The 13,429-nt window shown below is 49.9% G+C and overlaps 1 protein-coding gene across 4 annotated transcripts in view; it reads left to right on the top strand.

The window, feature by feature from the left end:
- CACNA1A (calcium voltage-gated channel subunit alpha1 A) overlaps positions 1–13,429 on the top strand; it is a 234,454-nt gene that overhangs the window by 151,271 nt on the left and 69,754 nt on the right. For all 4 annotated transcript variants that reach the window (XM_024767374.1, XM_024767375.1, XM_024767377.1 and 1 more), the window contains exons 18-19: positions 3,008–3,114; positions 4,799–5,602. In XM_024767374.1, coding sequence (XP_024623142.1) covers positions 3,008–3,114; positions 4,799–5,602 — 911 coding nt within the window. The remainder of the gene's footprint in view (positions 1–3,007; positions 3,115–4,798; positions 5,603–13,429) is intronic.

The raw sequence follows: 13,429 nt of genomic DNA, 5'->3' as shown, positions 1-13,429 counted from the left end.
TGGCACGAGCAGGCACCTGGACCTAGAGCCCACATTTTACAGAGCTGGTAAGGGGAAGGCTAGGATTCGAATGCAGACTTGGCAAGTTCCAGAACCTAAGTTGTCTACCCACACTCCCTGCCAGCTTTCATTTGAGCCCCAGCTGAGCAGGTAATGATAAAAATAAAAAGAACAGCAACCAAGGAAAATGTGATTGCCCCTCTTGTGTGCCAGACACCAGAAAGCATAAGCGATAGGGAGTTACTGTCACGCTCATTTCACAGATGGGAAAACTGGGGCCCGGAAGGTTGTGACCTTACCACATGTGTAGGAACTGAAAGAGCAGAGGTGTGACCCCTCAAAGAACAGAAAAGAGAGAAGAGTACAGGAAATGAGATCAGAAGGGAATTGAGGGGATGGGTGGTGAGACCCATCCATGTGAGGAGAAGTACAGTTTTTATTCATGGTCAGTGATGTTGGATTATCTGGACAAAACCTGGTGCCAGATGCCCCGTAGGGCAGCCTTCGACTCCCTGGGACTCAGGTCCACCTCAGCCAGTCACAGAGGGGGCAATATTGCTTTCGGTAACACAGCTCACACCCCTGGGATAGCCCACAAGCAGAGCAGCTGGGAACGGTTGTACAGGTTGTGCACTGCACGAAGGAAGCTGGGCACCTTTTTGCAATTTAACAAAGGCATCTTAGGAGCTAGCGGTCGTCTGACCTAAGCCTTTCGCCAGCAGCCTCATCACATTAAAAGAATGTGTGCAGAATCATTCAGCCTAAGAGGTCCAGGCCTGGGACCTGCCTCAGCTTCACAGCCCCATCCCCAGTGCCATGAGGTGTTCAGGCCATGTTCAGGGAACTGAACTGAACCGAGCAGACTTTGCCAACCCTCCATCTGCCAGCCTTGGCAGGAGGGAGAGAGACTTTCCTGGGCCCAGTTCCGACTGGGGGAAATGGAAGTCTCCACCACCCCAAGCATACAGCCACAGTCCTGACCACCACGGAGCTGGCTGGCGTCAGTGCTTCAGGGGCTGTTCCAGCCATGATTTCATCCAGGTTCCAAGACCCCATCCTCAGGGGCCATCATGGGAGAGGAGATACCTCAGGAAGGTGGGAGAAGGGGAAGGAGAAAGCTCATCTCCTGTGACGTGTCTTCCAGACCCTCATTCTTTCCTTCATTTATTCCACAAGCATTTCTCAGGCATTTAATATGTGGCAGGGACCCCACTAAGGCCCTGATGTGGTTGGGGTTTTTTTTAATTTTTTTATTGACGTATAGTTGATTTATAATCTTGTATTAGTTTCCGGTGTACAGCAAAGTGATTCAGTTATACATATATATAATTCTTTTTCATATTTTTTCCATTATAATTTATTACAAGATATTGACTATAGTTCCCTGTGCTATACAGTAGGACCTTATTGTTGATCTATTTTATATATAGTAGTAGTAGGTTTTTATCTCATTTAACCCTCACAGAAAACCTAGGAGGCAAATTCTATGATCCCCATATTACAGATTTTGTCATTCATTGAAAAGCATTTGGGAATTCCCTGGTGGTCCAGTGGTTAGGACTCGGCACTCCCACTGCCAGGGCCCTGGGTTCCGCCCCTGGTCACGGAACTAAGATCCCACAAGCCACAGTGTGGCCAAAAATAAACTAATCAATTAAAATTGAAATTAAAAAGGAAAAGCCTTTACTGAAAATCTACTGTGAACGGGGTCTAGGAGGCAGGGACATGGCAGGGAGCAAAATAGACAAATCCCTGCCCTCGTTGATATTATAGGGGGAGAGATAGATGAGAAAGAAACTTGTCAGATGGTGATAAGTACTAAAGAGAAAAACGAAGTGGGGAAAGTCGAGGAGAGTTGAAATTTTAGATGAAGACTGAGAGGCACAGAGAAGTTAAGAGACTCATCCAAGGTAAGCAGAAAGTGAAAGAGCTGAGATTTGAATCCAGATGGGTCCAGAACTTGTGCTTCTAACCACATGCAACGTTGGTTAAACTTGAGCGTGTTTCAGACTCAACTGGGAGCTTATTGAAAATGCAGATTCCAGGGCCCAGCCCAGGTTCTTCAGGAGACCTGGGAATCTGCACTTGTAGTGTTTCTTAGGCAGGTGGTCCAGGGACTCATCTCTGAGAAATGCTGGGTGTGATGCCAGGAGGAGGGGAGGCCTTGGGAGAGCAGGGTGGCCAGCGGGGTCCTACCCCTGTGTTGTCGCTGACAGACAGTGTCCTGATCTGACCATTACTGAGGTGGTAAGGTTGCTTCTTGCCCCAGACATCTCAGCACGGTGGGAGAGGTGCCCTGCCACCGCATGACCTTTTTTATTGGCGGGTTCATCTCTGGCCATTTCTTTCTTGTTGCTTTTTCTTTGCTTTTTCTTTGTTGGCTTTTCTGTTTTACGAATGAGGCCCTGCATGAAGGCTGAAGAAGGATTTAAAGCCCCAAAACGTCTTTTTCTGTGTGTATTTTTAAAACATCTTCCCCCATCCTCCTCCTCTCTGAACCTAACTGGCTGAGAATATAAGTTCCTCTCCTGATTCCCCTTCTGGAGGCTGTTGGCAGTGCATGGGATGGGCTGTGGGATGCCAGATTTTTCTGCACGTGGGGGCTTGTCAGTGTTCTTTAAAAGTCTTGGTTCAGAGAGCTTAAATGGCCCAGGAAGTAGAGTGAGAGGAAAATCTTTGCATTAATTTCCAGCTCATTGAGACAGGGTACAGAAAAATTTCCATTGTGGGAAGGGAAGGGAGTCTTTCTCCTTTTCTTCTGACTGTGTGTTAAAATAGGGTTAATAATGAGCTAGATATTGAGCCTGTACATAAAGGGGATAGCAGTATACTTAACTGACGGGCATCCTTTCCAGTCACTGGGCCTCGGCTCTGTTCGGTTGACACCCAGGCCACCACACCTGTTTGTAAATATCTGAAATGTTGCCCCTGGTTAACAATGGGGTCAGAGGTGAGGCCCCAAGGCCCAGTTCATGTTTTGTGAACAGGGATCACATGTGACTTTTAGGATGAACAAGAAGAAGAAGAGGCAGCCAACCAGAAACTCGCCCTCCAGAAAGCCAAGGAGGTGGCAGAAGTGAGTCCTCTGTCTGCGGCCAACATGTCCATAGCTGTGTAAGTGCCCCCAACACTGGTATGCTCTCTGGGGTCCTCAACCTCTGCACCCTCCCAGTCAAGAATTTGGGGGCAGGGAGCAGTCCCTGACTGGGTTGAGCTTTAGGAAGAGGTGCTTCTGCCCTCCCACCCACTTTCACTCAAGAAATAATTAATTAAGCAGGTACTATGTGCCAGGCACTGTTCTAGCTGATGGGAATACAGCGTTAACAAGAGGTTGAGGTTTATAGGAAGGGCTAGGGGTGGTGAGAGTTACGATTTTAAGTAAAGTTGTCAGGGAAGGTCTCACTGAGAAGGTGACAAAGCCCGAAGAAGGTGAGGGAGGAGCTCTGTGGGGGTCTGAGTGAAGAGCATCGCTGGCAATGGGATCAGCATGTACAAAGGCCCTAAGGCAGGAACATGCCTGGTGTGTTTAGGGAACATGAAGGAGGCCAGTGTGACTGAAGTAGAGTGAGTGAGGGGGGCGAGTGGGGGGAGGTGTGGGCAGAGAGGTGATGAGCAGATCATGCAGGGCCTTGTGGGCTGTAGGCAGGACTTAGAATTTTGCTCTGAGCCAGGTGGGAGACATGGAGGGTTCTTGAGCTGAGAAGGGATAGGGACTCAGGTGGTCACAGGTACCCTTTGGATGCTATCAGGGGAGAAGACTGCATTGTTCCCTGCAAAAGAGATAGTGGGGGCTGGATCAGGGTGGTGACTGAACAAGTCATGGATGTAGCTGAATTCTAGACAGATCGTGAAGGCAGAGTGGACAGAATTTGCTGGTGGATCAGAGGTGTTAAGGTGGTAAGAGTTAAGGTGTCTTGATTAAAGATTCGTTAACACAGATATTCTGAACTGCACCTTTGTTGGGTAGTCCTGGGATTTTGTATACTGTGGGGCGGTGCATAATGGGACAATGGGGAGGGGCCTTTCTTTCTCAAAGTGCAAGGAGATGGCTGTGGAAGGGGAGCCCAGGAAGGTCCATGCTCAGACAGGCAAGCCTATAAAAGTTGATGGTCTGTATAAAACTATCAATACACATAGAACCCCTGGAAATATCTGTGTGCTCCAGGCAGGGCTTCAGCCCAGCCAGCACTCCCAGCCATGACCCCGCTGGTGTTTTGCACCAGTGGATAGACAGGCACTGTCCCAAGCTCCCAAACGCCCATGTCAGGGCTTCCAGAACCCGCTCCAGGTCAGTATCCATTATGATTGGCTGTCTCAGAGGTTAAAATATTTTGAACATCAGGACAGCCCCCAGAGGCCATGTGCTAAAATTTGAAGAGGAATAGAGAGAGGTCAGTGGGGACATACACCTGGGCTGAGACCCCCATTAGACCGAAATGCCCAGCCAGGCCAGGATACCTTACTGGAACAAGACGCCCATCTGGGCCAAGATGCCTGTAAGGACGAGACATCCGGCCAGGTTGAGTTTTCCACACAGGTTGAAACACCTAGTTAGGCAGGGATACCCAGCCAGGCCATGATACCCACCTTGATAGAGATGCCCGCTTTGGTCAAGATGCCCATCTGGGCCAAGGTACCCACCTGGGCAGAAATGCCCACCTGGGGCAAGACCCCCACCAGGGTGGAGATACCCACTGGACCGAGATGCCCACCTGGGCTGAGATGCCTGTTAGCCCGAGAGGTCCATGCAGGCCACAATGCCCAGCAGTGCCCTAACCCCTGCACCCTTCCGTTGCAGGAAGGAACAACAGAAGAACCAGAAGCCCGCCAAGTCCGTGTGGGAGCAGCGGACAAGCGAGATGCGGAAGCAGAACCTGCTGGCCAGCCGGGAGGCGCTGTACAACGAGATGGACCCGGACGAGCGCTGGAAGGCCTCCTACGCCCGTCACCTGCGGCCCGACATGAAGACCCACCTGGACCGGCCGCTGGTGGTCGATCCCCAGGAGAACCGCAACAACAACACCAATAAGAGCCGGGCGGCCGAGCCCGCAGTGGACCAGCGCCTCGGGCAGCAGCGAGCCGAGGACTTCCTGAGAAAACAGGCCCGCTACCACGACCGGGCCCGGGACCCCTGCGGCTCCGTGGGCCTGGACACCCGGAGGCCCTGGGCGGGCAGCCAGGAGGCCGAGCTGAGCCGGGAGGGGCCTTACGGCCGTGAGTCGGACCACCACGCCCGGGAGGGCGGCCTGGAGCAGCCGGGGTTCTGGGAGGGTGAGGCGGAGCGGGGCAAAGTCTGCGACCCGCACCGGAGGCACGCCCACCGGCAGGGGTGCAGCCGGGAAAGCCGCAGCGGGTCCCCGCGCACGGGGGCCGACGGGGAGCCCCGCAGGCACCGGGCGCACCGCAGGCCGGGCGACGAGGGCCCAGAGGACAAGGCCGATCGGAGGTCCCGGCACCGTGAGGGCAGCCGGCCGGCCCGGGGCGGCGAAGGCGAGGGCCCAGACGGCGGCGAGCGGAGGAGGCGGCACCGGCTTGGCCCTCCGCCCGCCTACGACGGGGACGCACGCAGAGAGGACAAGGAACGCAGGCACCGGAGGAGGAAGTAAGTGGAAGCGATGACAATAGTAGAAATGATAAGATGAGGCAAAGTGGTACCTGCTGGATACCTGGTACCCTCCTGAGCCACTTATTTCAGCTTCTTGACAGCCCCCTCATTGTCATGGCCCCGTTTCACAGATGGGGAAGCTAAGAGTTGGAGCTGACTTGCCCAAGGTAACACATCTAATAAGTGGCCCTGAACCCAGGTCATCTGTCACCAGAAGCTGCAAACTATCAAGCCCTTGTACGCCTCAGGGAAACTCCACAAGAACTTTCCCCCAGAATTATACAGCTCTTCCATGTGCTTGCTGTGTGGCCTTCGGCAGGGACCTCATGTCTCTGGGCCTCAGTTTTCACAATCTGTAAAATGGAGATAGTGGGGTCTAATTTGGTCATTGCTCGAATTAAATGATGTCATATATGCAAAGGGCCTGAAAGAGCAGCTGACACATAGTAAGTGCTTGGGAAATTTAGACCCTTTTTAGCTGTCATTGAGTCAATCATTTTTCACCTGAAAAGCCACTCTGGGCCCTCAGAATTGAATGAAGAGCAGGGTTCAAGGCTTTGGGCCGCATCTTCCAGGCCAGCACCTCACCCAGTCAGAAGTGACGCCCTGTTCTTCATAACAATATTTTGTAACACTCCTTAGAAAATCCTACGGTGATTGTACATTTAGGAGCCCAAACAACTTACATGCGTTCTTTCATTAATTAACGTCCTCTTAGTCTTCTTTTTTTTTTTAATTTTTATTGGAGTATAGTTGATCTCTTATTCTTCTTTTATTATGTATCACCCACCACTAGGGCATCCTTTTGATTCTTTTTTCTTTTTTAAAAAAACCCTCTTGTAAGTTTTTTGTGTTTTCTTTTTTCGGCATTAGGTATTCTTTCTTTTTCTTCCACTTTTATTGAGGTATAATTGACGGGCAGCACGGTATAAGTGTAAGGTGTACAACATAATGATTTCATTTACATACATCAGCACCATATTAATTTTTAATGATGTGTTTAAATGCTTCTGTTACATGCCATATGCACTAAGCTAGCACTTCTCAAAATTGAATGGGTGCACGAATCCCCAGGGATCTTGTGAAAATACAGATTCTAATTCAGTAGGTCTCAGGTGCAGCCCGAGGTTCTGCATTTCTAAGGAGCCAGTGATGGTCCAGGGACCACACTTTGAGTAATGAGACCCTAGAAGACAGAGTGAAGCAATTCTGATGCAGACACCTATACACAAAATCACAACGAATGAGACAGGTACAGATGCCAGCTGACTCAGGATACAAGCTACTCGAATAACACGAGGGAGTTACCATCAGTGGTGAGATGTTCCAAAATGGTGAAGTTCCGTACAAAATAGAGTCTGCTCTTCCTTTAATTTGTCCAGTACTTGCATTCTGGGAAGATGTGATGTATATTTAAAACGTGCAAAAAATACTTTATGCTGATACATGAAGCAGAGTTAGGTTGAAACAAAAGACTCAGATCATTACAAGCAGACTTTTCACCTGTGTGAGGGACATTAGAGAGTCATGAAGGAGAAAGGATAATTCTTCCTCGGTGGGACTGCCCTGCACATGGTAAGATACTTATATACCTGCCTCCCGTTTCCTAAATGCCCACAATGCCCCCAATTATTATGGCATTAGGTCTCCACGTAGCTCCACAACAGCCCCCTGAAAACTATTGTTTCTGAGAAGGGAATAGTGTTCTAGGCTAAGAACAGCATGTGTAAAGGCCCTAAGGTAGAACAGAAGGAGGCCAGTTTGCCATTTGGAGGGTGAGGAGAGAGGAGCAGACAAAGAAACTGAAGGGAGTGTGTAATAGGTCAGCAGAGCCTTGAGTCCTCCCAGGGAAATGGGAGGCCACTGAAGGGATTTTACGTGGAATAAAGTGTTTAGCACAGGACTCCCATAATTAAGAACCAGTGGATCACTGGTGCTATTTTTTTTTTGGGGGGGGGCCATGCCACGTGGCATGCTGGATCTTAGTTCCCCGACCAGGGATCCAACCCCTCTCAGTGGAAGTGAGGAATCCTAACCACTGAGCCGCCAGGCAAGTCTCCTGGTGCTATTATGTGTAATAGGTCAGCAGAGCCTTGAGTCCTCCCAGGGAAATGGGAGGCCACTGAAGGGATTTTACGTGGAATAAAGTGTTTAGCACAGGACTCCCATAATTAAGAACCAGTGGATCACTGGTGCTATTTTTTTGGGGGGGCGGGGGGCCATGCCACGTGGCATGCTGGATCTTAGTTCCCCGACCAGGGATCCAACCCCTCTCAGTGGAAGTGAGGAATCCTAACCACTGGGCCGCCAGGCAAGTCTCCTGGTGCTATTATTTTAATACTACTACTATTACTGTTGTTATCATCCTTGTAGCATATCTACTCCTATCATTGAAGGAGGAAGGATGACAGGGGCAGAAAGGCAGCTCAGCCTGGTAGTGAAGGGCAAGGATTCTGGAGCCAGAGGTCACACTGCTGCCCCATCACTTCCCAGCTGTGTGACTTGCAGCCTGTCACTTCCTCTCTCTGGACCTCCGTTTCTCCATCTGTAAAGTGGGAATAAGAATGCTACCTAGGGCTTCCCTGGTGGCGCAGTGGTTGAGAGTCTGCCTGCCGATGCAGGGGACACGGGTTCGTGCCCCGGTCCGGGAAGATCCCACATGCCGCGGAGCAGCTAGGCCCGTGAGCCATGGCCGCTGAGCCTGCGCGTCTGGAGCCTGTGCTCCGCAACAGGAGAGGCCACAACAGTGAGAGGCCCGTATACCGCAAAAAAAAAAAAAAAAGAATGCTACCTACCTCCTAGGGTAGGTATAAGGTTCAAATGAGTTAATACATGCAAAATGCTTTAAATGGTGCCTGGCTTGTAATAAGTACGCAGTATTAGCTATAATTAGTATGAATATTATTATTTTTCAGTACTCAGTAAATGTTAACTATTTTTCACGGTAGCAGTAGTAATAAGCATTCGATAAGTTTTAGCTATTACTATTACTATTTTCACTATTACTATTAAGACACTTTCATCGTAGACTAGAAAACAAAACTTCAGATCCATAGCCTTTGGATTATCCATTCAAACTCCTTCTTTTTACAGATGGGGAAACTGAGGCCCAGAGAGGGAAAGGGATTTCCCCAAGGGCAGCCAGCTGATAGCAGTAGTGTGATAAGAACCCAGCTTTCCTGGATTCCACAGGTGGCCCCTGCTCCCCCTCCTCTCTAGAGGAACAAAGGACCTACCCCACTTCCACCCCCAAATCTGCACAAGGAGGGTATTGCTCACTCCTTTATTAATAGATGTGTCAGGGCTTCCCCGGTGGCGCAGTGGTTGAGAGTCCGCCTGCCAATGCAGGGGACACGGGTTCGTGCCCCGGTCCGGGAAGATCCCACGTGCCGCGGAGCGGCTGGGCCCGTGAGCCATGGCCGCTGAACCTGCGCATCCGGAGCCTGTGCTCCGCCACGGGAGAGGCCACAACAGTGAGAGGCCCGCGTAACGCAAAAAAAAAAAAAAAAAAGAAAAGAACATAACATACTAAAAAGACATTTCAGTTCTGTATTATGACAAAGCCAGTGGCCCTTAACAGGCCTGCCTCGCACATTTCTCCTCTTGTCCTTCCTTAGGCCTCTCCCTAGACACACTCTTGTGCTTTGATTCTCCAGACCATTGATACTAAATATAATTGTTTTCTTTCTATTTCCCCTGTCTTCCCCCACCGTTTCTGCCTTAATCTCTTCCGCTTCAGTTTTCCTAGGTTTACATGTCCCCCACCCCCGAAGCTTTCACTGGCTCACCCCAGGAAAAAGGGGGTGGAGCACACTCTGTTTTGTATCTTTAAACAGTCGCTAACCCCTGATCTCCCACACCAGGCGGCTGAGCCCAGTGTCACCCCAGGGGCACCAAAGTGAGGATGGAGCTTTCTCTGACTCCCAGTAAAAATCTGTGGATTGCAGGGCATCCACCACTCCCTGATAGCTGGGCAGTGCCTCCTGCTAGGTTTGACTGAGGAGACCTGCCGGGCCTGCACCACCCTAGAATTAATATCTCAGCTATTTGCATACTAGTTCCACCTGCTCCCATCACCAAGACAACCTACTCCCCAAAAGGATCAATAAGAGAGATACTGGACTTCTGAGCCTCACAGTTTATCCAGCAAGGGGTGGAGAGGAGAGGCTTCATCCTTTAATACCCTGATTCTTACAGCACCCCCAATTTGCCTTAGCCAGTCTCAGCACCTCCATTCCATGCACACCAACTCATCCATTGCCCCATTTTCTTCACTGAGTGGTGCTGTAGCTTAAGATCTCTAGGGCCAGAGTCCAACTCAGCCCTTTCCCAGCTGGATAACAACGGGCAAGTGCCTTTGCCTCTCTGGGCATCACCTTCCTCATCTGTAAAATGGGCCTGATCCTAATAGCACCTCAGATGGTGATTGTTGTGGGGATTAAATGAGTTAATATGTGCAGGTCCTAAGGATAGTGGGGACACAAGCGGCATCCTCTGAATTTAGGGACCTGAGCATGCCCCAGGCAAGATGTCCATAGCCCTTGGCAGAGGGATGCTGAAGTGATTAGCTGGCAAAGGGATGCAGTGCAGGACAGGCATTATGCAATCAGCTGCCTATTCCGGGCCGATGATGGCAGATCCCCAAGAGGGAAGGGGGAAGGGGGCCTGACTTCAAAGTTTTCTGCCGCTTTTGAGTTCTCCTTGGAGACACTTGGAAATAAAACTTCCTGGAGATTGACGCTAGGCCTCTGCAGGCTGAGCTTGTTAAAACTCCGCTGCAAACAGAGCCAGCAGAAGAAACAAAAGCAAGACAAAGCAGAGACCCTCAGATCCCCTTTCCATCCGAACAAGGGGCTCTTGGTCCACGTGTGAGGCTGTCCCTCTAACAAAACGTACGCCGTGATCTCAACTGCTGTGTTATTTAGTACAGTCTCTCTAGATGGTGAACAAAAGATTCAGATTCTCTTTGAAATGATAACCTCACTGAGCCTGCTTTTTGGTAGAGCTCTACTTAAAAGAATATACAAAATGATGCGAAAATATTCCCAGCCAGGTTTTCATCTGATGTACACGTGCAAAATACATTCACCCCATCTCAGCATCCCCAAAAGTCTTACCCCATCATCAGCTCAAAAATTCCAAATCTCATCATCTAACTCCAGTACCGGTAAGACTCTAGGTATGATCCATTTGGGGGCAAAATTTTCTTCCATCTGTGGACCTGAAAGCTGGAAAACAAATTATCTGCTTCCAAAACACAAAGGTGGGACAAGCACAAAAATAGACATTCCTATTCCAAAAGGGGGAAATTGGAAGGAATAAAACGTCTCTGGTCCCCAGCAAGTTCTAAATCCAGCAGAGCAAATTCCATTAGGTTTCCAGGCCTGCGAGCAATGCTCTAGCTCTCAGCTCATTCACACATCTATTCTTCACAGGAACTCAGCGAGGTTATCATCCCCATGTTATGGCTGAGTAAATCACCGGTGGTCACATAGCAAATAAGTTCCAGGATCTTCACTTTAGTCTCTATGTTATAGAGAAGGTTCTACTACTATTATCCCCAATTTAAAGATGAGGAAACTGGGACTCCCTGGTGGCGCAGTGGATAAGACTCCACATTCCCAATGCAGGGGGCCTGGGTTCAATCCCTGGTCAGGGAGCTAGATGCCCACATGCATGCTACAACTAAGAGTTCACATGCCACAACTAAGGAGCCTGCAAGCTGCAACTAAGGAGCCTGCCTGCTACAACTAAGACCTGGTGCAACCAAATAAATAAATAAATATTTTTTTAAAAATTGAACAAACTCTACTAAGATTTAAAAAATAAATAAATAAAGATGAGGAAACTGAGGCTCGGGGAGGTTAATCAAGCTACAGAGGATCCCACAGCTAGTAAGTGGCATTGGTGAGACTCAAACCCAGGTCAGTCTGTCAATCTAGGACCTGCTCACACGACTGAGAAGTGAGGCATTTGCCTGGACCTGCCCTTCTCCCTCTGCGGCCTCAGGGACACAAGCCTGAAAATAAATTACCTCATCTCTCTTCTGCTTGCTAAAAACACCATGGACTTTTGCAAGTTAAAATGCAAAAATAAAACAGGAAAGAGAGTACTGGTGACTTAGCCAGTGGAAGGGCCTCCAGGGGAGGCCAGCTTTTTCTCTTTTTTTTAAATTATTATTATTTTTTATTTGAAGTACAGTTGATTTACAGAGGCCAGCTTATTTTAAATTTTTAAGTGTTAGGTAGATTTAGGGTTACAGATTGGGCCTCAGGAAGCAAGTCTGTGCTGTCCAGAGGCTTTGGTTCCTGCGATTGTACCTAATCTCCTGGGTGTTCGATGAATGGATACAAGCTGAGGGCTGTCTTTTGCTTACTTCTGGTCTCTTGAGTGAGTGTGTGATGGCAACAGCCTGACAAAGCCATTTTCTTTTTTTAATTTTTATTTATTTATTTGGTTGCAGCAGGGAGGCTCCTTAGTTGTGGCACATGGGCTCCTTAGTTGCGGCGGGTGGGCTCCTTAGTTGTGGCTCACGGGTTCCTTATTTATGGCATGCAAACTCTTAGTTGCGGCATGCGTGTGGGATCTAGTTCCCCGACCAGGAATTGAACCCAGGCCCCCTGCGTTGGGAGTGTGGAGTCTCATCCACTGCACCCCCAGGAAGGTCCCACTAAACCATTTTCTAGTATGCCTAACTCACCCTCTCCGGGCCTCAGTTTCCTCATCTGTGTAATGGGAGCAGTAACAATTCAGGCCTCATAAGATTGTCCCAGAAGTTAATGAGTCAAAATAGAAGAGAGGCTGGCTCACACTATTGGAGGTTTCAGTGAGTGCCAAGGGTTCCCTGCACCCAGCAGCTGTGGGCTGAGCCTCCTGGGAGATCTCCAACTGCTTAGTAAGAGAGCTGCAGCGTCAGGTGGGGGGTAGTATGGGTGCTGGAGCCATGTGGTCTGGGTCCAAGCTGCCTCTGCCAGCAACTGACTGTGTGGCCTTGGGCAAGGCCCTTCATGTTTCTGGGCCTTGGTTTCCTCATCTATAAAAAGGGAATAACGGTACTACCCACTCCCTGTGGTTATTCTAAGGATTAGATGAGCTGACGTGTCAAGGCTGGCACACAGCAAGTACTCAGTATCTGTGAGCTCTTATGAGGAGGTGTGGAGGGTATGGGATACAGAATTGGGGGGTGCCTTTAAGAAGAACCAGAGGGGTAAGTCTTGGACTGCAGAACCCTCTGGAGAGAGGAGTCGTTGAGATTATAAACTACAGATGTCCTGGTGTTTCCGGGAAACAGACTTTGCCAGGGCCAGTGCCCAGGCATGGGGGAAGAATGGAGCCTCTTATCTGAAGATCGAGGGTCCAGAAGGGGTGTCTGAAGGCAAACAGAACAAACTGGGCGTCAGGTCCACACAGATCCATGCCCAGGCAGGCAGAGCTGGGACCAGCCGAAGACATAGAGTGAGCAGGGCCTGTAGCCACCCTCACCAGAGCCAGGGCTCCTGGGGGTCTCTGACAAGCTGGCCGTGAGTGTGCAGATGGGAGAAGGCAGGGGTCGATGGCAAGTCTAGGCCTGTGGGACTTCTCCTGGGCCTCAGTGTCCTTATCTGAAAAATGGGGACACTCATTTATCATTTGACAAGAAGTGACCAGGTGGGCTTCCCTGGTGGCGCAGTGGTTGAGAGTCCGCCTGCCGATGCAGGGGACGCGGGTTCATACCCCGGTCCGGGAGGATCCCACGTGCCACGGAGCGGCTGGGCCCGTGAGCCATGGCCGCTGAGCCTGCGCATCCGGAGCCTGTGCTCCACAAAGGGAGAGGCCGCAGCAGTG

This window comes from Neophocaena asiaeorientalis, unplaced genomic scaffold, assembly GCF_003031525.2.
Source record: "Neophocaena asiaeorientalis asiaeorientalis breed wild unplaced genomic scaffold, Neophocaena_asiaeorientalis_V1.1 scaffold87, whole genome shotgun sequence".
NCBI lineage: Eukaryota > Metazoa > Chordata > Mammalia > Artiodactyla > Phocoenidae > Neophocaena > Neophocaena asiaeorientalis.
This window is presented reverse-complemented; position numbering and strand designations above follow the sequence as displayed.